General features: G+C 44.1%; 1 protein-coding gene across 1 annotated transcript; it reads right to left on the reverse strand.

Moving 5' to 3' along the window:
• Positions 1-176: 176 nt before the first annotated feature.
• Positions 177-13,949, reverse strand: IFNGR2 (interferon gamma receptor 2). Its single transcript, XM_069785212.1, has 7 exons — positions 13,707-13,949; positions 9,306-9,432; positions 8,658-8,833; positions 6,555-6,703; positions 5,003-5,156; positions 3,759-3,913; positions 177-1,288 (listed from the first exon to the last, which is right to left on the reverse strand). The coding sequence occupies exons 1-7, from the start codon at positions 13,783-13,785 to the stop codon at positions 1,115-1,117; spliced, it is 1,014 nt and encodes a 337-aa protein (XP_069641313.1). The 5' UTR covers positions 13,786-13,949; the 3' UTR covers positions 177-1,114.
• Positions 13,950-27,374: the final 13,425 nt, after the last annotated feature.

The raw sequence follows: 27,374 nt of genomic DNA on the forward strand, positions 1-27,374 counted from the left end.
AGCATTACCTCAGATAACACACAGCTCTGTCAGTGACCAGGGTCATTAACAGACCTAAGTAACCTGAACAAGTCATTTGCAAATAAACAAGCATATTTCTTTTTTTTTTTTTAAACAACTTGTATCAAACCCAGGAAAAAAGTCAAATAAAAACAATCGTTTTAGTACAGAAGTGGTTCGTTTGTTCTTTGTGCTTTATTAGACACCTTCCAGACCCCACAGGATTGTGATGTGAGGCTTAACTTGTAGTCTTCTGCTTCTGCTTTAAAAGACCCACTCAAAACACAACCCTCAGTCAACTTTTCATTTGCAGGACTAATCTGATAGTCAACAAGAGATTTTAGTGTCTAATAATTACTGATACATGTTATATAAATTCTGAGCAAAATTATTTTAAAGTTTGTTTTGCTGTGACGAATGATTGTCTCACTGCAGGAGCAGAAGATTAATGCTTCTCACAAACACGTTAGGAGGCAGATATCAGGAGGCCTTTCTTGGAGCAGTTCTTTGCACAGGTTCATGCTGAGGAGGGTGAAGTACTATCAAATTTCTCTTTAGGCTGCCATTTTTATCCAGAGGGAAGAAGCTGCCATAGAAAACCACACACACTTAAAACAATTCAGAAAAACATACTGGGGTGGATATAATAGATGTTGAGTGCTAACATGGACTTCACAAATAAGGCAACAAAATAAAAGCCACTATAAAAGTAATTCATGGTGCAATTATTCACTTACTGAAAAATTCCAGGTTGTACTACTTCCTACCGTAAAGTGCTATTATTTCTCAAAGCTTTATTTCAATTTGGGGTGGGAAATACGATGATGTTAATATAACCATTTTATAACCATCTGTCTTTCTTCAGGCAAAATTTAGTGTTCATTTCCCTTTCACGTTCCACCTTTTAAGTCTCTTTGGCAGAATACAGTTGCTGTTGTAGCACAGCAGAAGCCATTTAAACAAAGGCTCAGGGTCCACACTATTCCCAGGAAGCAACATCTTGCTTAGGATTGTCAGTGGCTGCATTTTGCCCAGAGCTCATCTGTCCTGCCAGCAGCCACAGGGGAGGAGCCTCTGCAAGGACTTGGTACAGGCACTCTCACTAGGGTGCCATTTAAGTTACTTCACTGTCACTGGAGATGCTGTGTGAATGAGCTTGACCATCCAAACTGCGGCCACAGGCTTGGCTTCCTTCTCCACAAAATACAACAGATAAGGAATCGTGGGGATCGTCCTCAGCATAGTTGTCCAACACCTCTAAAACAGGCATGCTAGGGTCCTTCAAATACTGGAAAAAGGCATAAACAACAGTTTAGATATCTATCCACAGAACAGATGTATTAGAAATTACAGCAGCAGAGCAGGTACCACCACCTATAGGCAAGTTGCTTCAGTCTAGAATTCACAGTGAGAGCTGCTAAATATATATTCTATTCTGGATTTCCTTGAAATTACATCAAACAAGGAAAAAGTTAGTTTTAAGGAAAAAGTTTCCCACCTTATTTCCAGGGGGAGGGGCAGGAATATCAATCATGCAAACATCCATTTAAGTGAGTTAAAGCCATCTGCATTTCCTGTTTTTTTTAAATAAATTTTGGCCAATATTCTTTTCATGTCAGTTCAAGCAAATTCCTACTAGTTAAGAACAAACCACAGAAGAAAACACTTCTTTATTACACTGCTGGGGACATATTCTCCAACTGCAGGAATCTAGCAACTGACAGCTTGCCTAAAGCACTGATGGCACAAACAATATCTAAGATTCTGGTTTAATCAGTGTTAGGCAACTCGGATCTGCATCTTTTACCATTACCAGAAAACTCTAGTGGCATCCTTCTCTTGTAGTTACTTTTTGCTTTGACTTCCCCTCTGCTCCCCTTTCCTCCAAAATTAAGTCATCAGCTTTACAATGAATGCATAAAATGTAGGCCAGAGAAAATGCTTTCTGTTCCTCCTGCCACCTCCATATACTCTCCTTATCACTAAGCTGATCTTGTATTTCACAGAGGATTGGAGCCATCCATCACTTCATGTACTGAACCAAAAAATAAAATCTGCCATTGAACATTTTTATCCTGATTAAAAAAATTTAAAAAAAAAAATGTCCGGAACACAGACACCTTCACATTGTTAAAACATGGCTTGTCATTTTACTCAAAAGCTTGTTCTGTACTGTAGGAGGTGTCATAATCTGGCTGAGATGGGACCACAGCTCAAGTCATGTCTGTTGTGGGACAAAATGAACCTTAGTTTCAATTAAGGCACCGCTTTCTCTGTAATCATAGCAAGGCTAATGGGCAACAGGATTATTTTTTCAGGTGTATTAAAACCAAACGTTTCATATGGGAACCTCAAATACATCCACTTTAGCAGAGTCAAGACATAAATGAACCTCAGTTTGACTTTGCTCTGTGAAGGCATTTCTGCGGTAGAACTGTTCCCTACAACTCAAGACTTTGAAAGCTGAGATCTTTCTGTAAAAGAAGGAAACGTAATTTTTCTGAAAATGTAGAAGATTTTTAAAATAATTGGTACTCTGTACTCATGGGAAGTGTTTTACAGAGGAGAAGCCTCAGGCTGGTTGATCCCTGTTAGAAATACACATTTTCAAAATTCTGCATATATACTGATTTTCCTTCATTTCTTATCAGTGTTTTGCCCAAAACCAGGCTCACTATTGTTCAAGAGTATCTACTTTTGCTGCATATTTTCCAGATTAATACAATTACTCCAGAACATGATGACAGACCCTATTCTTGCAAGTCCTTTGCATGGAATGCTGCACTATTTTAGTATACTGTACAAGGATTTTTTTTCTCCTACATGAGATACACTTCTCTTGATATGTGATACAGCTGTCTCCACTGAGCCCCCATGAAACGGTAGCTGAGGTAGCATGAAGAGAGAAAATTATTTACTAGGGGCTCTGCAGAAAGTCTGGGTTCCTTCACCCATACGTCTATAAAAATCTGGAAAACCAGCTCCACAATCACAGAACTACCATAGTGAAATGGACTACTCTGACATGCAGGTATATACAAAGAAATACACCTCAAAGAACTGCAAACAAATACAAGCTTTTAAAAATACAAAATGCATGCTGAACAAGAATTTTTAAATCAAGAACTTCACGTAAAGACTACTTCCTGTTTCAATACTAAAAAGAGGAAGATGAACAGGACTGAAACAATATCGTTTAGTACAGAAATGTGTGAGCTACAAGGAGAAAAAAGTCCCAGGATGACTTTTTCATCCGAGTATTGCTAAACCTACAGCAAAAAAAAGAAAAAGCCCAAGAGCATTCCCCTAGGTAGCCCTTAGTCTTCATGTCAGTCCTTGCTCTTAAAACTATCAGTGTTCGCTTTTCCGTATTTGATCTAATCAGAGACCTAGGTCCCAAGTACATGTCCTGCAGCACACAAAAGCTTTTTGCTTAAAGTGAGCAACTGTTTCAGGCCTGGTGACTTAGATAAGCAAAGTAATGGGTGGACAAAGGGTAGTCAAGGAACAAAAAAATCTTACTCAGATTTTGTAACATTTGTATCTTAAGGCAGAGAAAAAAATAATTCAGTTGAGTAAAAGAGGAATAAAGTGGGAGATCCCATATGAGAAAAGTAACAGTTTACACTAAGTCAACAATTTTTTATATCTATTTCTGTTATGCAACAACTAGCTTTGTTCATAGTCACTCCAAGATCATCACTGTCTTTTACAGGGGGAGGGGGCAAGGGGGAGAAATATAAAATGCCTATACATACCTCTTCAAAGTGTGATGGGATTTCTAAAGGTGGCCGAGACCAATATTTAATTGTTTTGTGGTGTCTCCACAGAAGAAACAAACCAACTGCTACCAGATTTACAAAAAGTAACACCAACACAAATATTAGTATAATATATCCAGCTCTGGTTGCCTCTGAAAAAGAAAAAAAACAAAAACCATATACATATGACAGGTTCATATTTATACATCATCAAATGTAAAAGTATACAGTAAGCTGAAATTTACTATACTTGGTAATCAAAGTATAATTTCCAAGGCTAGGATCACAACCCTACTATAGATGCACTTGAAACACCTGTGTTCAGAAGTAGCTTGTTTTGTGATTCCTTGTGGAAGTCACCAACTCCCATGAGCTCCTGTCCCTTAATCACGCAGCCTAAGCCAAGCTACTTGACACACTAGCAGGGCAAATGCAGAGCTGGAGGAATCCCTGCTGGCAGGCAGGGGGCAGGCGGGGAATGCAATCTGTGCTTCCACCCTGAAGTTGCCAGCAAGGGCCATTAATGCCAGGGGCTTCTCTTTCAGAACATGCACTTCTCCAGCAAAGGAGCATCATAGACTCCAACATCACAGCTCAGGGGCTTGCGATCAAATACTCGGTCACTACTACCCCAGGAGGTCAGCTCCTCTGGCGCTTCAGAAACTGCGTAAGCAGGTTTCATCTACATGTCTTCCAGTGTAGCATGCTAAAGATCGGTTGTGCCTGTGTGTTGGTGGTCACACGGAGAGATTCAAGAGAGGGACAAAGTCCACTATCTTGCACATGCTCTCTCTTCCCCTCACCCTCTCTCTTATCTCATACAAAACCACGCAGCTCAAAATGCAGAGAAGGAAGCAGGTCGAAGAGGAAAGGGATGTTCCTGTCCTGCAGGAGGCAGTGGCTGAGGGAGATTTGCAAGAGTAACACCACCTCCTTCATCAATGACTTCCTCTAAAGACCAAGTATTTGTATGTTCTTTCTTTGCATACTTCTAGAAAGTAATACCCATAGCTGTATTTATGAAGGAAAGGATGAGGGGAAAAAGTACAACACAGGCCCTCAATTACTGACTGAAAAATTCCTTATTATTTTGCCATTAATGACAATTGTGAACTACTATAAGTGATGCTCTTAGCACTCCTGACAGATACACGTATGTAAGTGACCAGTTACACGATTTAAGACTCGTGTATTACGCTCATCCCATTATATACAAAAGATAACAAAAGTCAGGTTTATACCGCTAATTTTAGTTCTGTAACACTCTGGGATGCTTTGCAGTCCAAATAAATGGAGATCTGAATGTGTCATCAATTCTACTTGAATTTCAAAACAATAAAGTGTCCATTCCTTTAGACTTTTGATTTTGAATAGTGTACTGCTTGTCTTTATCACCTGTTTAAAAGACACAAAAAAAAAGTTACTGTAAAAACCAGACCTGTCTTCAACACAAATCCCCTCCCCATATTTACGTTTCTCATTCAAAAAGCACAGATTTTATTCTTCATAATTCAGCCTTCCCAAACAAGAGAAACAGTGAAATATATTTCAACTTTCCTACTTGAATGCATTTCAAATCTCATTATTTTTAAATGAAATTAAACCTACACCATTTAAAACCATCTGTAAGGGCACGAACAGCAGAGGCATGAAAACTGATGCAAGGTCTCATTTTATCCACAATATGCTGCTGGAGGCTTTGACGCAGCTCACTGTGACAGTGAGCACAATACAGGAAGGGGGAGGGAAAAACAAGCCATGGGAAGTGTCTCCACCATCAGAGGAAGCTGACAGAAGTGTGGTTCAGTGAAGAGCTTCCACCATCTCAGTTCCTTCTACTGAAGAGGAAAACAGCTGATGGGCAGTGCAAAACCTCCACAGTCTCCACACGGCCACCATAGTCTTCTGGGAATTTTTAACCTGTAAGGCGCTAGGATAAGGGCCTCAGTGAAGCCTACAGAAGCATACAAGAGTGACTTCTTGCCTGAATCTCAAACAAGAAGGTATTTTACATATGTCAGAAAAATACACATTGGTGCAAGAGAGGAAGGAAGTGGAGGCGTTTCAGATTTAGCAAGGTCTTTGAAACAAAAGGGTTTTTTAAATATATTTTTTCTGCTTCTGATTTTTAAACATTTGACTTTAGAATGACGTTCTTTTGAATCTTCTTCCTCTTTTTTTTTTTTTTTTTTAAATGTGATTTAATCCCTCCCTACAATGCTGGCCTGTCCAGAACATAATTACCAGGGCCCCAGATAGCAGCACAAGCGCATGTGACCAATACCTCTAAGTCTCAGTACGAACAGGGACAGCTTATCCCAGCTGTGTCCAGCATGTTTCTAATAACTCTGCCTTTCTCTGCCCTAGGAACAGGCGACATCAGGCCAAAGCAGCCTGTTACTGAAGCTGCCAGCACAGACAAGCCCAGCACAGGAAAGGAGGAAGGATATTTCAGAGTTTTCAAAATTGCCTAAGCAAACTTTGGAATCTAAATGTCATTTTAAAGCCACCTTTGACACTTCGTGGATTCTCTCCCTTGATCTGCAATGTGATTTAACCTTCGTTTCATATGAAGGAAAAAAAGATGTTTTTGAAAGTTTCGTAATACATGCAATACTTGTGCCAAGACTAAATTAACTTTTTTCAAGACACCAAATAGTGACCTTCACTGCTAGAGAAAAAAAATTACATTAGTTTTCTTCCTCCACTTCTGCCGTTCTGCCAAGAGACACCGACTTATATCTATTAGTCAGAAAGGCATTATGAACAAAATAAATTAGAGAGAATTCTTACTTTTTTAGTAGTACTTGTTGTGTTCTCCCAGTAGGACACATGATACTGAAGAAAATCACCTGCTTCGGATCCAAAAGGGGGTGTGACACTAATGAGAAGCGAGTCAGAGCTTTCAGTCACGCTGTTCACTTTAGGGGGCCCTATAGTAGCTGAAAATAAACACAGAAAGAGCAGTGAACCTCTGGGATGCAGAACAGCTCATCATACTGTCTTCAGCTTTACTTAGATACTCTCAGCAAACATGCTAAATATTGACAGCTTTTTCTCAAGAAAATGAATACAACATTTTCCCATCTACTTACTGCATTTAAGATATCTACTTCATTATGAATCTAAGGGAAAAGACTTGAAAGCATAAGTGAAACTAGGTAATTAAAAAAGAAAGTTTCCTGTTAACTTTCCCTGGAAATTCAGTAAATATTCACTAGAATGTATCTGCATTTATCTGCAGTTAATGGTGATACAATTTTTTTATTTTTTTTTCCTTCAAATAGCCTGCCACATATTCCATGTTCTCTAAAAAACACAGTTTGGGTCAATAGATTGGAAGAGGAATAACTAGTTTCCTCCTCTTGCTTTGATGTCTCCATCTGCCCTATAGGGTAAAGATGATGACTTCCTTTTGTGTCATGAAAAATATTATATAAAGTACTGTCAGTCCTAATACAAGAGAGTTGTGTGATCACAGATCATATATGGTCATTAGTCATTTATCCTTTGTATCTTGACTTCTTTCACCAGTTAACTTTATCAGCATTTGTAAAACACTCCAGGATCTCAAAAAACGCAGTCATGCAAACATTAGAGTAGTTAACAGCTGCTTGCATACTGAAGTGGGGTAATTAGTAAAAATCAATCCTTGCATGCAATCATTGCTTATTGTACCTCAAAAATTCCAGCAGGACCTATTCTGTCCACTGTTACTTTAGAGAAGACTGGCCCCCATGATCTTCATATTGATAGAGAAATTTCAGTTTCTTTCTACTTCCTGTTGCTGTACAACTGCAAACACCTTGTTGTGTGTCCTCGCAAATTCCCGAAGCTCCCCTCTCAAGTGGGACAGACCCAAACATTAAAGGAAGAGAACAGCCTGACTGAGTAGCCCATGGTCTTGCTGTCTAGGAACTGATCTTGAGGGCAGTCACACAAGAATGATCACATAATGTTCCTCTTTCTCCCCCAAGAAACAGACACACAAACCTCTCTCTCCCACACCAAGCCTCTCCTTTGTCTTGTATTCCCATTAGCCAAGCGCTTTCCTAACCCCCAAAGGATCCCACTCCCAAACAATCCTGCATCACAAACAATGGATACATCACTTGTAATCTTCAGCTAGGGATTTGGGTAGTTCCTCATCCCCACACTCTTTACCACTAGAGAAAATCCAAGATTCAGAACTGAAGTCACCAGGGAAAGTATCATACTCTTTGCAGCATGGACCACCACTGCTCCTCACAAGGTATGGGAGATCTTGAACTAAAGAGTTAATATATCCATTCCTCTGCTTCGTTATCGTTTTAGAGGTATTTTTAAACTCAACATCTACTTTCTTCTAATCCTGAAACCAATCACAGCAAGGCAAAGAGCAGATCTTATAAATGTGTGAACAAGCACATTGCTGACCTTTAACAGGATTTAAAGTGTGCCTTGACCCTTCTACAATGCAGTCAGGACAGTTTATATTTATGAGAAAAGGGATCTGTTCAACAGAAACAGGTAGTTTGTACTCAGACTACCACAAATCAAGGGGGGGTGTATGTGTGCATGCGGCAGTGCTAAGTGGGGAAACAAGAAAATGGAAAACTCTCTAACATAATATATGTCGTAGTTTTTATAAGACTTAACCACCCAAGGAAACTCCTCTGTTCCTCTTTCGATACCTGTTGAAAGGGCGCACTGCTAACCCTACTACAGAGGAACTAAGTAGTATCAAATCCCTAGTGACACACAGAGACATTGTAGTCTTTGTTAACTAACACCTACAATTCTCTCACTTGGCTTTTGTACATAATAGAGTCAAAAAAGCCTAGAACGGACAACAAACATTTTTTTCAAAGAAATCTCCTTTGAGAGAGACATACTGAAATCATAAATAGCACTTACTGTTTCTCTCTGCCACAAATGGATCTGTTTCCACCCAGTCAGAAGTAACTTGCCCTAGCTCAGCCCTCACACGCAAAACAACAGTCCAGCGCCGCTCCTTAAGTGACCAGGGGAAACTGCATTCAGTCTGGGTGATACGGGTGCAGTTCATCTCATCCCACTGGTTAAAGGCACCTCTGCAATGCAAAACAAAGGACAAATATAGCATCAGCAGAACAGTGCAACCAGCTAAAATACAATCCCTCCCACCTAGACAATTTTTGTAACAACAGAGTATGTTACAAAACTACCACTTTCATGTGGGTTTAACTCCACAGCCCTTTCAGCACCTGCATCTCCTCAGTATCTGGGGAGAAATTAAAATTAGTGAGGGAGAATTCGGTAAGGCTAAAATTATTCAGGAAACTATGCAACCTTTCTGGGTGCTTTTCAGGTCTTCAATCTTTGCTCAGTGTAGTAGAAATATCACAGGCTGAAAGACTGTCAGTCTTCAGAAACTGCTTTCAGATATATATAAAAGCATCTGTAATAGACAACTCATTCTTTCATTTGCTTATTAATTTTTAGGTGTTTTGTTTTTTTCTTAACCAACTGTGTTACTGGATTAGAAGAAAATTAGTTTGGTTGGTTTTAGATCTATTTACTTACGTTTTAAAATGGACTGTATATAACACCAAGCCTCTATCCACTTTAACAGGAGACCATCTCAGTGAACTACGAAAGTTATAGGAATAAACCATCACATCCTTTGGTGCCGGTAAATGGGGAGAAGATTCTAAAGGAAGAAGAGGAATAAAAATGACTACTAAAGCATTCAAGCATACAGTAACTAACTTTTGGTCTCCAAGCTCCATCACCATATATTACATTTTCACTGCTTTGCACGTAAAACCATTCCTCCTCCTCATTCCGTTCCTAGGTGCACTAGTAGCAGTACATTTAAGTCCCTACTATCCACAAAGCACTGAACTGCAATTTACTGCTTTTATTTCTTCCACACAGAACACAGCACTGAAAGTACAAAACAGTAAACCCCACCCAGCTCCCCCATGAAGCTATAAATTAAGGTCCACTGCCACTTGTCATGACAAAAGCTCATCTATTTCAATTGTGTGCATCTCACATTTTACTTTGTTAACAACTCAGAACACCTTCTTCCTGCTAACTTGTTTGAAAACAGGGTGGTCACTTCACTGAAACTTTCCAGGAAACAGATTAAAAAAAAAAAAAAAAGCCTTCTCGTACTTAAACATATACATTCACAAACACATATGGCACCATTCCACTTGCAAGCATGAAGTTTCGCCAATTCTGAAACCGATTTCACAATGTAGAGGAGGACAGAAACCTCTGTTAAAGGCGTGCCTTCTGCTAGGAGAAACGTCCACCCAAATTCAGTCATGCTATAAACTCCTGTGGGCGAACAAAGGCTGCGAGCGCTCTTGAGCAGCTTGTCAGGAGACGAGCAACGCAGCAGCGGAGAGCAAAGAGCTGTGTCTCTAGTACGGGAGAAGAACCACTTCTCTGCTAGCCCAAGCAGAGCAGAGGAAGAAGCCGTCTATTGGGACTGGAGCATGGCCAAAGGCCAGGCACCGAGCTGGGCACGGAGGGGTAGAAAAACCAGTGGAGGGAAGGAGGGCAGCCAAGCAAAAGGCAGAGAACCAAGGGCTGGGGAAACAGGGGCGAGTGAAGTAGAGAAAGCCCGATGAGAAGTGGGGGAGCAGCTGGAGGGAAATGTTAGCTGGCAAACAGGACAAAACAGCAGGCTGGAGAACCAAAAACCACAGAAAGACAAGACGACCAATGGCAAGGAACTGAGATAGCCCAAAGAAACAGACTAAGATTACCACAAGTAAGCTGCGGCGAGGAAGACAGGAAAAGGCAGTTATCAAATGCCCCTAAAACCAGAAAAGCATCACACTTTTAACCACAGCACTGCAGTCACTCAGGAGGGAAGGGCCCTGGGGAGGTCTCCAGTCCAAGTCCCTGCCCCAAGAAGGGCCAGCTCTGACATCAGAGCAGGCTGCTCAGGACTCTCTCCAGGCAGGTCCTGGAACCTCCAAGGACAGAGCCTGCACAGCCTTGCTGGGCAACGGCTTCACCACCTGCCTGTCTTAAGAGGGAGAAAGGTTTTCCTTCTACACTTGACTTGTATTTATTTCTCCATGTAGTGATCCCCTTACACCATTAAACATACTAGATCAACAGGTCCTAAGGTCAAAGATACCCATGACACGACACGATATGATATTCCACATGGTAAGATTTCATTTTTGTTCTTAAGGTAACAGTCTCCTAAGATACGGTTTGTTTATTTTTACACAAAAAAGATCAGAAGACCAAGCAACTTAAGCTAAATTCTGTCCCCAGCCTTCTTTGGCAATATGGGGATAATGTTAAAAAGTTTCTTCTTTTTGATTTCTACTTCTGATTTTGATACACAGCACTAGACAGCACACTGATGCTGACAGCACTATCTTTCAGAAGAGACATTATGCCAGGCTCTTAACATCCTCCATGTACAGGTAAAAGACAACATGAATCTTCATAAAGTTGCATTAAACCCTAAGTCCAAAATACCAAAGAACTAGTTAAGCTCTCGAAGTTTTAATTAGGTATGTTAAAAGTTGAGGCTAAGAAACTAGTGAGTAGTGCTTTTAAGTAAACGCACATTGCCTTAGGCTACAGATCGATCATTCAGCATTGCATACCTGTCTGAGATTCCTTACAGTTAGAAACCATAGCTAAACTACTAATCTCTCACATAAAGGCCACTAAGTAACCTTTTCTTTATTCAAGACAAGTTTTCACTTTCCAGTCACGTAGATTCTTTCTTGCACTCTCACTGCTGGTCTGGCATGTGGCAAGGTATCTCACACCATCAGTAATCTGTGCACTCAGACATCCGATACAAACTAATTTTACAAAATTCAAGAAAGCTGTCAGAACGAAACACAAGTACTAGCATTTTTTTTCCTTCTCTCCTCTCCCTCTTATCAAAAAGAAAAAAGGAAAAAGCAATGAAGGACAAGGGCTGGTACTTCTTCTCCTCAATCGAGACTGCACACTGATTATTTTGCCTTATATTAGCATTCAGAAACAGATCATTTCCCCTACCAGCTTCAAAAACACTGAAAAAAAACTATCAAATCTATGGCTCTGTAGTTGATCATCAACGTGCTATACTACTGCACTAAGGAGCGGTTTCTGTAGCACACCAAAGGAACGCATTCATATTTTGGTTAGATATCTCAACTTGACAAGGGAAGTTACTTAAATTTCTGAAATCACACACTGAACTCCATAACGATCATTAGCTTGCATACCCAAAGTAACAAAATGCCCACTTCAGAAAAAAAGCACATATATATATATATATATATATATGCAAGTATCCTAGATAAAAAACCCAAACTACCTTAGCCAGGGAAAGGCAGAAACGCCCTGTCCTTTCTGTCTGGAAGATGGTCTTGCTGAACCGGTTCTTTTAAAGCATCTGCCAAACAATGCTCAGATTGTTTTTTCCTGATGCAGAGACTTCCTAACTCTTCAAGCCACAAGTCAAAGCTTTCACATAGCAGAGTGTGAAGCCACAAGTTACAGTGAGTGAAAGCAGCTCAGCTTGGCCTAGCCATCTGTTTCACAGACTCCATTCCCACTCCTGAATGATTTCTGATCCCTTCCCCTGCATCAGCCTTAGACCACATCATCTTGCTAAACAGCAAAAAAGAAGTCTCGGGGGTTTTGGATGGACTTTTACTGTTTTAGTGTACCAAACTGGCTTCTCATATTGTCAGACAAGCACCAAAGCCTACAAAAGGTGAATAGCAGAAGTGTGTGGCCAGGTGGGGACGGGTGATGACAGCTGGCTATTCTTTTGGCTCGGATTTTAATACGTAGCATCTCCATTTGCAACAGAAGAAACACAGCACGCTGTGCCTACGAGAGAGAGAGAGCGCAGAGAGGGAGGAGGCCCTGCGTAGAAGCCGAACACCAGAACAGCTCCCTGGGAAATCCCACTGCTGCCGATGGCGTGGGACTGGGCAACACTGACCGCAGCAGGTCCCCACGGCTCGCCTCAATCCACCCATGGGCATTTGGGCTCTTAAGTCCAGCCACGGACTGCAGGCCTGGAACGGCAGCTGCCTCCAAACAGCCGGAGAGCCCCACGGGACTCACCAGTCACAGGCTGGCCAGCCAGCCCTTGACGAACAGGAGAAAACGTGACAGCGGATGTGCTGAACTCATGGAGGTACCCGAGTGCCTGAATAAGGACCACGCTGTATGCATACCTCATTCAAGACGTGTCACAGCAGCTCTTCCACACTTTCCGGGATACACACTGAAGCCAGCATTGTACCAGCTATAGCTCAGACCCGACCCGAAGAGCAAACCTCCCCTCCCCCCAACAAAGCACGTACATCGAAGTCTAAATCCAATCCTACCGAAACCGTCAATTCGCAGTTGATGAACGGGTGCCACATCGCAAACTACAGCCACATCAACGACTTATGCCGTACCAATGCCCCTCGAGGCTGATCCCGTGCAGGTTTCAGCCGCCCCCCCACAGACGCGGCCGGTTTGGGGCCAGGCTGCCCGGCAGCTGGCCGCAGAGCCAGCCTCGGGCGGGGAGGCGAGCCGGTGGCAGCCCAGACGACGGCAGATTTTCGAAGAGCAGGGGCTCGGCAGGAGGAACCTGGCCTTGTCCTTCAGAGGGGCTGGCACAGGCGGGGTGAGGGAAGGGCGAAACCCGCCACGGCCCAGCTCTCCCCACTGCCGCCCCCCCCGCCGCCTATCCCCGCTGCGGCTCCGGCAGCCGCCGAGGCTCCTTCAGGGGACGGGCTGAGAGGCACGGCCCCGCTGTCCCCCACCAGCCCCCTCCGGGGCCGCCCCAGCCCGGGCCCTCGCCCCACAGGCTTCCGCCGCCTCCCGGGCCGGAAGCCCGCCGGCGAGGAGGCACCCAGAGAGGCGCAGGCCGGGCGGCAGCCTCCAGCGAGCCCCGCGCCGCCGCCCACCCCCGCAGCGAGCCCCGCGCCGCGCCGCACCCACCTGCGCCCGAGGCCCGGAGGGAGCCGAGGAGGAGGAAGAGGAGGAGGAGGAGGAGGAGGAGCGGCGCCCGACACGGCATGGCCCGGCTGGCAGCGCCCCGCCGCCCGGCCCCGCTCGCCGCCAGAGGCAGCTCGCCGGTCCCTGAGGAGCGGGGCCGGCGGCGAGCAGGCCTAGCGGGGCCGCCTACACCCCCGCGGCCCGGCCCGGGCTGCGGCTGCTGGCGGGGTCCGCTCCGCCGCCCGGCCCGGCCCCGCTCCGCCCCGCCCCCGCCTGCGGGGAGGCAGAGCCCGCCCTCGGCCCCGCCCGCAGCGCCGCGGGGGGCTGGGGGGGGGCCGGGCCGCCGGGCTCCGGCGGGCGGACTCCGGCGGGCGGCGGCGGGCGGCCCCCGGAGTCGCCGTCTGCTGCGGGCGGACCCCGGCCCGGCCCGGCCGGGCGTCAGGGCGGGCTGTGGGCGGGCCCCGCGGCCCGGCAGCGCCTGCGGTGGGGGCGCGGAGGGTCGCGTGTGCGTTCGCGGCGTGCGGTTGACGTGAGGAAGTCTTGCCATGAGGTGGTTAAGGTTCCCGGGCTTTCTCTGGCTGCATCGAGCGTAACACCAGCCCGCGGTTAAGCCTAACCGCGTACCTTGAGCTGATGCTATCGATTACACGACATCGCCCTTAAAAAACCTGGAGGCGATGCCGGGGGCCTGCAGTCCTCCCGGGTGATTACAATTTCGGTAGAACAGTTGTTCTTAAATAATTCACGAGGCAGGGACCTGTTGTTTTTAAGAGCTTGGACGCGACTTCGGTTGGAAGCACCCGAAAGCAGAGGGGTATTTCGTACGTCTCCTGAACAAAGTCAAACGCTTCAGAGGGAAAACACATTTTATTAGTACAAGATTGGGCAGTCGGCAGAATTATGACCGGCAGGACTGCCAGCAGAGGAAACCGTGCAGAGCGAGGGTACTTAAAGCGTCTTTAATTAATTTTAATAAAGGGGACCTTTGGCCGCCTGAAGGCTCCCTGAGCAAAGTGTAGAACACTGCATCGGATTTCTGACAAAAGGAAAGCAGGCAAGTACAGCAGGAGTATCTTGCGTTCAGAGCTCCAGGTAAGGGCTGGGCAGCTTTGATTTCCAACTAAGCTTGTATGAATCACTTGATTTCACTGCAGTTCAGCTCTTCCTCAATCGAAAGAGAGATTCCTCCCTTTCTCTTGAGTCCTGCATGGCCTGCTCTTATCAATTGCAAGCTTTCAGAGCACAGATCCTCCTTTTGCTGGGAGGTACAGTAATAAAACAGGCCAGAATCTCAGTCAAAGCCTTTCAACACTGACACAAATTATAAAAGCTAGAAAGGAGTATAAACAAAGGCGGGGGAAAAAAAGCAAATGCTGAAAAGCTGACTGGTTGCTTGGTTGCTTGATTGTCAAAAGAAGATGGGCTAGAAGGGGATGGTAGAGGTTGAAGTCATTCAGTTATAGGCTGAGCCTGTTTTCTCTGTGCTTAACATGTCTGACCTCTTTTTGAACCCTTCTGGGAAGAGTGACTCAACTCTCTCAGTCAAGCAGCGCTGTTCTACCAAAAGCTTCCCACTCCACAAGCTTCACTTTGGGATTTCCCCAGTGCCAGGCCTGTGCTGAGACACAGATTCTTTAATAATGATGTCTGAAGCCAGTGGAGGTATTTCAGTCATGCGCTGTTAGCATGACTTGTGGAGCATTTCTGGCAGCAGGTAGCCAAGCATGTAGCTGGGAAAGCCATTGGCAATTTCTAACTGTGAAACTTAAATAGCAAAAGGGCATGTCCAGAAGGTATGTTAATTTCGATGGTATCTCTAATTCATGCATTAATGAGATTTTGATTCACAGAGGAAATTAGGTATGTTAAAGAACAACCCAAAACATGAATTCTGAAGTGGGGTTTCCCTCTACCCTTGCACTGAAAAATACATATTTACTGCATTTGTTAAAGAAATCCCATAACCGATCATGTGTGTTTTCCCTTTGCCAAACCAGACAGGAAACTTTTGCAGGCTTTTGGTTTTGCCGCAGCTGATCTCTCTCTTACCTTGAGCTTCCTATTCAGTCAAAACCCAAGAAATTATTCCCTTAAAGTCTAGCAGACTCTTAAGAGGGAAGTCAAAATGACTAGTTGTGCCTTCATGAAAAAAGGGTAAGGAAAATACATGGTTTTCACCATCAGTGGATGAGGCATGACTTCTTAAGACTGCTAGCTTAAGGAGAGCTGAAGAGAGAGAGGACAGAACTGAGAATAAATAATGGTTTAATGAAGACAGAGAGAATAGAGAACTGGAGTCAATGCAACATCTGATCCTATCAATCATCTCCAAAAGAAAAAAAAAATTAATTAACCCAGGAAATCTGTAGAACCTACAGGAGTTCAGAGAGAATTATGTATATTGCTTTCTTTTCTTTTGAGCTTAGGAAGCAAAAAGCAAAGTTAATGTCAAATCAGAAAGTAAGGGATAAATTATTTTTTCTTGCTGGTCCCCTTCCCTCACTTAAAGCTATCAACATGAGAAAGTGAAAGGTAGCAAATGAAGGTAGAAAGAAATACATTTCAGAGGAGAAATACCTCCATCTAACACTGCAAGTTACAGGCTTTTAAAATCATTGAGAAGTCTTATGTGTAGAAAAAAAGAAAACTCGTGATGGCACATAACTGCAATAGAATGACATAGTAAATAGTTTTGGGTGTATTTCACCAATGCAAACTATTTACTATAAAATCCCAGCCTTGCCAGTTATTATATGTGGATCCCTGGGTTCACCCTTGTAAAACTGAAACCAACTCATCCATAAGAAGATAGTTAATCAATATCAAGGCAATCATTTTTCTGCAGCCAAATTTATGGCGCAGAATCTCGAAAAAAACCTTGAATCCAGAAAAGATAAGGAATTTTTCCAAAAATGACACATAGATAGAGGTGAAATGCATCCATTGTAAGACTTGGGGATACCTCATACATCAGGTAGTGATTGGTAGGTGAACAATTTTGGGACCACAGTGGTCTAAGAGGGAAATCAACCACGTTCCTTGTGTTCCTCCACTACCCCTCTTCTAGGCATCTCATGTAAGGAATCATGGCTAACTCAGTTACGAAACCAAAAAAAGGAAGGAGATAAAAAGAAGAATCCCCCTTCCCCCCTCAATTTGTAAATGACCAAAAATTTTTAACAGGCACTGGAATTCATCTGTATATTTCATCAATATATCTGTGGTATTTACGCTGCCGACGTTTCAAGTAGTATGAACTTACAGATGCTTGCAAAATATGTCATTAATGTGCAAGAAACAACACAAATGTACTAAGAACAGGAAATAAAAGTAAACACACACAAGAAGGCCCACTCCTGTTCAAACTATACTTCAGCAAGCCTTAAACAAATTAAAAGCCTTATTTTGACAAAAGCTAGCTCTTCAAACTCTGACCTCTTTACTTCCAACTCATGGTGTTTGCTGCTATGATTTTTACTCTTCTTCCTGGAAGAGAAACGTAATTCAGTTGTTTGATACTGGCCTAACATGGAAAAAAAAAAAGAAAAAAAAGAAATCTTGTAGGAAAACCATACTGGTCTGTTCAGACACAAAGCCTCCCCCTGCAAAATTTGCTTTGGTAGCTCTAGAAGTTTCCCCTATGTCTGACAGAGCCAATGCCAGCCAGCTCCAAGACGGACTTGCTGCTGGCCAAGGCCGAGTCCATCAGTGGCAGTGGTAGTGCCTCTGTGATAACATATTTAAGAAGGAAAAAAGTTGCAGGACACACGGAAACAGCAGCCGGAGAGAGGAGTCAGAACACATAAGAGAAACAACCCTGCAGACCCCCAGGTCAGTGAAGAAGGAAGGGGAGGAGATGCTCCAGGCACCGGAGCAGAGATTCCCCTGCAGCCCGTGGTGAAGACCATGGTGAGGCAGGCTGTCCCCCTGCAGCCCAGGGAGGTCCACGGTGGAGCAGATATCCACCTGCAGCCCGTGGAGGACCCCATGCCGGAGCAGGTGGGTTCCCAAAGGAGGCTGTGACCCCGTGGGAAGCCTGCGCTGGAGCAGGCTCCTGGCAGGACGTGTAGCTCTGTGGAGAGAGGAGCCCAGGCTGGAGCAGGTTTTCTGGCAGGACTTGTGACCCTGTGGGGGACCCAGGCTGGAGCAGTCTCTGCCTGAAGGACTGCAGCCCATGGAAGGGGCCCACGCTGGAGCAGTTTGTGAAGAACTGCAGCCCCTGGGAAGGACCGAAGTTGGAGAAGTTCATGGAGGACTATCTGCGATGAGTCCTCCCCCTGAGGAGGAGGAAGCGGCAGAGATAACGTGATGAACTGACTGTAACCCCCATTCCCCATCCCCCTGCACCACTGGCAGGGGTAGGTAGAGAATCTGGGAGTGAAGCTGTGCCTGGGAAGAAGGGAGGGGTGGAGGGAAGGTGTTCTGAGATTTGGTTTTATTTCTCATTACCCTACTCTGGTTGATTGGTAATAAATTGAGTTAATTTTCCCCAAGCTGAGTGTGTTTTGCCCATGACAGTAATTGGCAAGTGATCTCTCTCTGTCCTTATCTTGACCCACAAGCCTTTTGTTATATTTTCTCTCCCCTGTCCAGCTGAGGAGGGAGGGGGGAGTGATAGAACAGCTTTGGTGGGCACCTGGTGTCCAGCCACGGTCAACCCACCACACGTATATACCACCCTCTGTCTTTGAATGTACAAGAGAGTGAACAAGTATTTTATCTACTCACAAATGCATGGAAAGAGGTGATTTGGGGTGGTGCTAAAGAACTGATAAACATCTGTTTATTCTCTTTCTATTGTCCCTTGACACAGCCACCTAAGTCTTGGTCCCCCATGGTGAGACAACTCTCTTCTCTGTCAGTCGGTCTTTAGCACCCATATCTGTTTCGCTCTCCCAGCTGCATTTATGCTCCTCCAGCTGCTGTAGGATCCATTTCTGATGCTTCCTCTTGAAAAAAGGTGAGGGAGAGCAAAGAAGAAGAGAATCCAAAACTGCAAGCGGAGCCAGGAAAGCAACTGGGAGAATAAGCGTGTGCGAACTGCTGCACTGCCAGCCAGCATCATGGCAGTCAGGCTGCAGCGATGCCTGCGCTCAGAAGGAAATCCTGGGTAAAACAGACTTCACCCTGCAAGGAGACATGAGCACCCACAGCTACCAGCAGTGCCTGCACCCTGCTCCGGCCCCAGGGAGTGTCAGAAATGCTTGAGTTTGCATGTGAGCCTGCACACTTGGTATTCTGGTGACTCTGGCAGCAGGGGGGGCCTGATGAGGTAGGCACCAGGGCACAGGTTTTCCAGGTCAGCACCTTGAGGAGTCTGACTTCTCACCAGCTCGTTGCTGAGCCTCATAGTCTTCATCGTCTCTCAGAAATCAGCAACTCTGGTAGTAAGATCGGTGTGTGCTAGTTTGGGAATTCATTAGTTCAGTGCCCACTATGGAGAAAGGCTCTGCTGCTGACTACAGGGGATTCCCACAGCCTTACACAACCAGAAAACGCCTGAGTCATGTGAAGTGAGGTTTTAAAGATCAGCCCTCTCCTCAGGGGAAAAACATTACCTTATTTCTCTGTTCTGAGTTAAGTTTATAAAGTGAAAAAGAGAGTTAAGGAAGCTATGTCACACTAGTAGAGAGATTTGCTTTGTGTTTTAGCTAGTTTTTGAGTTTTAATTGGAAAGTTGGTGCTGTCATGCTTTGCAATTCAATCTTGAGCACAGGGAAGTGTTGTCTCTAATTGCAGGGCATAATAGTTAGCAGTTAATATCCAGGCAAAATGTAAGTAGGAAATATTTTTATTTTTTAGTATTTAATAGAAATGTATTACAGCGGGAGCTTGGCCCCACTAAACTCTCTGCAGGTTGTGTTCTCACACTCACATGCACAGCAGCAAGCTGTACTCATATGAGGCTGAGGCTCAGGTTATACTGTTTGTGCCTGTCAAAAGGAAAGAAGACAGAGCGATCAGGAAGAAAAAAAGAAACACCTCTCTCCCTTGATCTTGTTTGCATATTCTGAATTAGAGCATTATTTAGGATATCTACTGGTGAATTGAGCAACTAGAATAGGCTTACCTAGAGGCCAATGGATTTGAGCCCATTGGATTTGAGCCCATTGTGGTGTTTGCATTTCAGCATGCTATGGTGCTTAAAAAAAAAAAAAAAAAAGTTTTAGCAGTTCATTTACAGTAACTGTCTGATGAAATAAAGTCTCCTAGAAACAGAGAGGAAGTATAATCAGTTAGTCATGGCATGCCTACTTAGAGCAGTTTATATAAGCAGCAGAAACAGAGAAGTGCTTTTGTGGATAGATAAACACCCCGTATCTGCTATAGATAAACTTGTCTTCCAGATCATTATTTCTAAGACAAGGCATGTCTTGATGTCTGAAATTGATCATTAATTTAAGATGCCTGGGCGTCTTGTTGATAGTTGTAAATAGCTTTATTAACAAAAAGATTACAGTGACAGAAAAAAGTAAGTTCCTCAAATATTGACATTTAGATGCAGAATTGTTTGGAAGATACAATTTTTAGTGTGGGAATTTTCAAGGGGACATGGTAGGAGGTTAAAACCTAAGTGCCCTAAGGCACATTACCTGATCAAATATAATTTCTGGTAATGGAAGGCTTGTGGCACTGGGAGATGACTTACAAAAGCACCTCTAGAAAACATGAGTGTCCCAAAACAGTTGCATGTAAATAATTCACCTTTCTCCTTTGAGTTCTTGTCTACATATACATTTCTACTGTAGCCAAGTACAGGCAGTGAACACTTTACAATGCCTGTGAAAGAATCCCTGGCTTCCTACCTGACCAAAAGCCAAGCTAACCGCACAGTCAATCGCACTGTAAAGAGGGGGCTGCGTCCCCTCTCTGGCTTGTGGCACTGGTCTAGCCCGCTGGCCTGGCTGATTTGCCACAACTCTTCTCGGGGTTAGTTGAACCGATGCATCCCAGCACCATGTAGTTGCTAGATCCAACACAAGGGAGTGAGGAAGGAGTTGGGAGATGAAGGCTTGAGGCTGGGGTAGAAGAGAAGCAACACTCCTCCAGTCCGACAGCTGTAAAATCAGCTCTTCTATAAGGTCGAATCTCAACCTGCAGGACTGCCTTACCCTTAGCAACATCTCTCTTTGATGCATGAACTGGACCATAACGCTTACTGAAAAGCACAAGTGGAGATCTATAACATGACCTTCTGAATCTCACCTGTTACTGGAATTTCAAATGGATGTTGCCAACACCACTCAGGCTCTTGACGAACAAAATCCTAGTCAGACTTTGAGGCCCTGTCTCAGCTCCCTCAAAAGTTTTCAAAAACAGCTTTCCACTGGGACATCCTCCTCTGGGCACAGACTAGGATGGTTAAATCACCTTGTCTTCAGGCTATGAGAAAGCATGCCTAAAGTAAGAGAAGGCTCAAAAGTAGAGCTTTGAATTTTGTAAGACTTTGGAAGAAAACATATGGATTCACTCAAACCAGATGATTAAATTCTGGCACCACCTTAGGTTCTGTTTGAAATTTATCTCAGATAATTAGTTCTTAAAAAAAAAAAAAAGGAAGGGGGAAAAAAAAAAAAAGACTAACAACATTTATCTTTAGGGCCTGAATCTCTCCCACCTATCTAATGGAAATAACTGCTACCAAAAAGTCAGACATAATGAACAACAGTGGAAACAAACTGCTCAAAGCGTGTTCTCTTGCAACAAGACTAAGGCCATGCAGCTGCTGGCTGCTACTGCATTGCTTCTCCTTCCTTATATATTTTGATCATTTTTAGCCTTGTATTGAGTAACAGGAAACTATTTGCTTTTGTCAGGGTTTTCTTTGTTGGTCTCTCCCCTTTCCCCCAGTTTACTGAGCTCTGGTGAAACTAGCTCTTGCACAAGACAAAGGATGGAACTACTGTCCGGGGAAGTGTGAAGGCAGCAGGTAGGTTGGCTTAGGGTGCCGTGAAATGACAGCCTGTGTTTAAATCCTGTTAAGAAACTGGGTCCTTCACAGGAAGAGTCTAGATAGGCCTTGCAAAAGAGATATAAACAGAATGGGGAATGAAAAGTCAAAGCAGCTGTCAAAGGACTTCTGTTTACTTCATACAGAAAAATGAGAATTTTTCCAGATTCCAAATTGCAACCCAAAGGGAAGAGAAACAAGCATTACAGATAGGAACATAATTGAACCTCAGCCTGTGAATGCCAGCTATTTTGCTTTATAGGCTTTTCTGGAGGACAGCCACTTGCTGTTATTGCTCCATTTTTTTTGGAGAAAGAGGAGGAAAATTGCATGATTATATTTGTCTCAGCCTTCCAGCATCCAAGTGATGGGGCATGTGCTAAGAGTCAAGTGAAGAATTTGGCCTGGCAAACTGACAGAAGATCTGGAAGCAAAGACAGAGACCCAGTTTTTCACAAGAAGAGCCTTACGAGACCCTGATACTAAAACTATGTGGGCCCCGTGGGTGCCCACAGAGCCCACTCCTGTCCTGACATAACCTCATTTGGTGACAAAAGATCTGGGGAGAATTCACATCTCAGCTTTTCCAAATCAGAATGGCTTAACACAGGGAGAGACCAGTTTGCAATTTTTATTGACCTCTGAGGCAAAGATCTTTGTCTTTAGTTGTCCATAGCTATGAAATATGCTTTAAAACAAACATTTTCTGAATGGCCAGTTTGGCAGGGAAAAACTCTCACAAAGTCCATCAATGAAACTCAGTCTCTGGGTGCTAAATAGATCTAAAAGTTGACTTCTGCTATACTACTTTGCACGGTTAAGAGGATCACACTCCACTTTGCCATCTGTGTAACATGGTGATATTACGTACCATTCCCTGAATATGATGTCCTGTGATACCGGGAAGAAATATTTGGCAGGCTTTAACTGCAGGCACTCTGGTTGCAGCATAAGTGTCTTCTAAAGTTTAAGAGGGCTCAAGCACTCAGTCTCACAAGGCATATTCCCAAGCAAACAAGGCAGCTACGCAGCTGGCAAACTGAGGAGTGGGAGGGGAGTGAAACAGAGACCAGGACTTTAAAGATAACATTATCATTTTCTGAGGTGCGGAATCTCTCTAAGCCAGTCATCCCATTTGGGTGGTCCCCTTTTGCCTGAACTGACCACTTAGCATTCAGTCCTCCCAAAGTCTCTGTGCATTCGTGGAAAGACAAAGAGAGGGATGTGACTCTAAATTAGGAAAGGTTTGGGATCAGTATGAAGCCAAGATACTTCTGATACAGGACTTAGATGTGAAGTCAAAATACACAGCTTGCAGACTGAGAGATGTGAATTAGTCCCTTTATTGAAAGGGATTACAGATGCTAGAATAACTGTACCAAATTTTAAAATATGTAGATAAAAGCACTTAGGTTCCTGAGATCTAAAATGAGCCTCGAACCACCACTCTTCCAGGAAGTAACCAGGAAATAGTGACTGTTACACCTCTTTCTCTGAAGGTGAATAGGAACTGAATCCATCACTCTCAGACTGAACAATATTATAAGAATCTCCTCCAACAGGAGATTGAGTAAGGTCCCTGAAAAAGAACTAGGCAAGATGGGTTTGGAAATGGTAATGCTTTAAGTTAGTTCTAGACATCATAACTAAATGCCGTCTACTTGTCCAACATTACAGTCTGCCAAGTGTGATTAGACATTTACTGCAACACCCTTTGCGGACGGTAATTTTGGGGACTCTAAAGGGGAACTGGTGACTAAAGCTGGGAAAACTGTATTGATTTGTGTCCTTTCGGTTACTTCTCAAAAGTTCTTTAGAATCAAGGGCTGCAGTACAAATATGGCTGAACTAATTTAATGCATTAATGAAAACTGCTTACATCTCAGAGGCTTCTGTATGAGAACGTTTTCGCAAAAGAGCAGATATATAGTATGGGCAGAAAGCAGTTTTCCTCCTAGGGGTAGGACTTGAGATCTTAAAAGTTTTCTGGAAAAACCTTGGTTGAACAAAGCACGTAATTCCAATTGCTAGATACTATTTTCTGCAAATACTAAGCCCTCAGCACTTCAAAATGGAAATTTGTGGCTCAGACTGCCTCTGAAGGACAACTGATATGGCAGTGGATCTAGCAGGGAAGATGAAGGCACTGGGAGAACCCAACCTTCTGCCAAAGATGCATCCAGACCTCTAGTATCTGATACAGACTTTGTAGAGTTTCTCTGCAATGTAAACAGATTGATCCTGCGACTAGAGAAAAGACACTGCTTTATGTATAGGCAATGGCATTCCTTGATGGTCTCTGACACAAGGACAAGGAGTGTTACTTGTCTTTGATCATGCATGAGCAGGTAGGAAATCACAGCTGAAGATGTAACACAAAAGGACCTGGAGCTTTGATGACCCTCTCCTGTAGTCACTGTAGGTAGAGAGACAATGGAGCAAAGGTGAGGGAACTATCAAAGATCTCATGCTGCTTCTGGAGTAGGCGAGATCTGGTTTTCTGATGAAGAATACTCTGAGGCCACACCAGAGAACAAGGAGAGTCTCCTTGCTGTTTTCTGGAAACAGCACCATAGAAGCCTTAGTCTTGACTGTTAGTTGCTAACCATCATCGCTTGCACACTCAGCCTTTAGTTGAAAAGCGAGGCTGGTTATACCAACACATGCTCTATTTTCTTTGTCAAAGCAGTAAAGATAATGACAGTGGCTCTTGCAGGAGAGGAGACCCTTCCACTACAAGAAACTTGCCTATGGGCAGCCAGAGTTTCAGAGTGGTATACAGAACCTGTGAAGAAGAATCAGTATGAAGAGAAAGTGGGGGATGAGGGAAAACTGGTCATACCAGCAAAGTGAATAAGCTTTTAGGAGGTCAACAAGGGCCTTACAAAAAAATAAGGCAGTTTGCTAGGAAGGCGTGAAAGGAAATTTGCTATGACTCAGTCAAGAAATTCAGAAGAACTGAGAGGAGGGGCACGCTGCTCCTTTTATAAACATATAGGGCATGTACAGACAGGAATGACTGATGCAGCCAGGGTAAAGAATAGTCTAGCTAGTACACCATGGACATGTAGGCTTCTTATTGTGGCTGCAAATCTAGGTTTGTATGTGAAGGAGAATTTAGACTGTACCCCATTTATACATTTACAACCTTAATGCCAGCACAAGTTAAAAAAGAAAGAGCAGGGCCCCAGTCCTGCAGACCGAGCTACAGCAAAAAACCATACATGTTTTCTGGGGCTTCATTTGCAGGAATAGGGCCTGTAAACTCAAAGGAGGAAACAAACTCCTAAAAACTTTCGGTGGAGAACATGCTCAAGAGGAAGGCAGATACACCAGTGTGTCTAGGCATGTACATACGCCACACACGTTTATTGAGAAATGATTTAAGAAAAATCTTTTTAAGCCTCTCATGGAAAGATTTAAAGTTTTTGAGGTATCATCATTCCCATAGGGGAAAGACACAAAACTGCTAACATCATTTAGATTTTTCAGCTTTCTAATTATGAACTTTCTTGTGTGTTTTACTTTAACACAAAAAGATAAGAAACTGTGTGCTATGATCTTTATCATATGCGGGAAGGAAGAGACATGCTATCATACAGAGCTACAAAATCCCCCTTCTGGCCTTTCAAAAAAACCCTCTCAAGTTGCATAAGAACACAGGGCCAGGGACACAGAGGTTTGACAGCGGGGATGACTGGAGGGTAACACCTTAGATCCTACCAGGCCACAAACAAAAGTAGTTCACCTAGCAGGAATTTTTCTGGCAAGTCTGTGCATACATTTACATGCACTGTAAAAGACCTTTTGGCTCAAATGCCAACAGGCACCTTTCTTGGGATATCACGCAGGGTCTTATGGCTAGACCTTTTCTAGGATTGCTTATATGACAACCTCCCTCAAATGCCTAGATCTTTGGGAGCTCAGTATATGTTTGTTTTGTATATTATGAAATGAATCATCTTCTCAGTGTAAGGTTATATGGAAGGAGAGTGCCTACTCCTTTAAAGGCATCTGGTCCAGAAGGTATTCCAGCAAGGTTCTCTGATCTCTTGTCAATTAGGAAACCAGGGGAAAAAAGGGAAACCAGAAAAAAGTATACAGAGACACAGACCTGACAAAACAAACCTCACCACTCACACTACTAGATGGACTCCTCAGAAACTACAGGAACCCCTCCCAGGCCTGGGAAGTCCCAATTTGGAATCTGTGACTGATTAAGATTGTGAACGAGGGGAATCCCAGGCATCTGGCTGGGAGGTGTTCAGGAATCAAGAGAGCTGTATAAACCGATGAGAGGACATGCAGAGGGAAGGGGAAGCAGGAAGGAACAAAGAGGGGTGTAGACAGAAAAGGGTATAAAAGGGGCTGGTTGCATGTAAAACAGGGCCAGTCTGTACGCTTGTCTGGCTGAGCCCTGTGCCTAATCACTGCAGTCTGTCCTATCTTCTTGTATCTTATTGTTAAATCTTAACTATTTATTTCTCCGTGCAACCTCATTCTCTATCCTGAGCGTATGTGTACAGCAAGGACTAAGTGCCAGCTACTGGCGAGAGCTGCATGTGCGAGAGTGGAATTGACACCAGCTCCTGGAGTCAGACCAGGGGTGTGGTGTCAGCTACTGGAGTAGGGGTCTTTAACCTCCCGCCATTGGGGCAGGAACGGTGTGTGTCCTGAAAACCAGGTCCTTGGGGGGACTAGCAAGAGCGAGGCGAGTGAGGGGCTCAGCACCGGCAGCTAGAGCCTGTGTGCCTGGCTGCTGGCAAGGGCAGGGAAACGACATGTGTCTATATCTTCCCTAATCCTGGTCTGCATGGAGCATACGTGTGTATTTGCTAGCAAACTCCACGCTGGACTAGCCAGCAAGCAGGCAGGCAAGGGTTTGTGCTGGTATCCAGGGGAACTTGCGAATGTGGAGTGCCAGTGGGACAAATGGGTGAGTGCATGTCTTTGCCGGCAACCATCAAGCTGGACTAGCCAGGGAGCAGGGGACCATGAAGCAGGGAAGAGGGTCTGGGACCAGGACAGGGGTATACTAAGAAGGTAGAGGGGCCATGCTGGTACTTGGGGGATCAATAAATGTGTCCGTGCAAGCTGCTGTCTGTACCAGCTGAAAAGGAGTGAGAGGACTTGGCTGTTTGTGTTTTACCTTGTCTGTGGCAGTCTGCATAACCAGCCATGTCCGTGTCCCCTGTGTGTGTGCCCCTGGGACGTGCTCAGCTTTGCTACTGCTTGAACCTGCAAACAGGATAGTAGCCACATCCTTCAGCCTGGTCAGAGACCCCAGGTCCTTGGGCTGGGCTCCAGTGGCCAGGCAGGACAGGGTCCTGAGGCACAACAGCTGGAGAAGGGTGAAAAAAGACAGAAATTGGCAAAGCTAACAGTGATCTATACACATGAAACCTGTTACAGTATTAAAGAACACAGAAATTTCGTTTCCTTTGTCAAACACCTTGTGGCACACTACGAATCATTTCACTAACAGTACCTGAAAGCTATTTTGGAAAGGGACCTCTTTCTGAAGTTTTACTGTGTTACTAGAACATGCTTACTCCGAGGTTTCTGTAGAAATGCTAATTAGAACACTCCTCACCCCCCCCCCCCCAAAAAAAAAACCCCAAACAAAAACCCCAAGGAAGTGGCAATGCTGAAACAAAAGGGCTGAGAAGTGTTTATAAGTATCGGCTAATATGGATATACATATATATCAGTCTAACCTC

Source organism: Haliaeetus albicilla, chromosome 6 (genome assembly GCF_947461875.1).
Source record: "Haliaeetus albicilla chromosome 6, bHalAlb1.1, whole genome shotgun sequence".
Taxonomy (NCBI): domain Eukaryota; kingdom Metazoa; phylum Chordata; class Aves; order Accipitriformes; family Accipitridae; genus Haliaeetus; species Haliaeetus albicilla.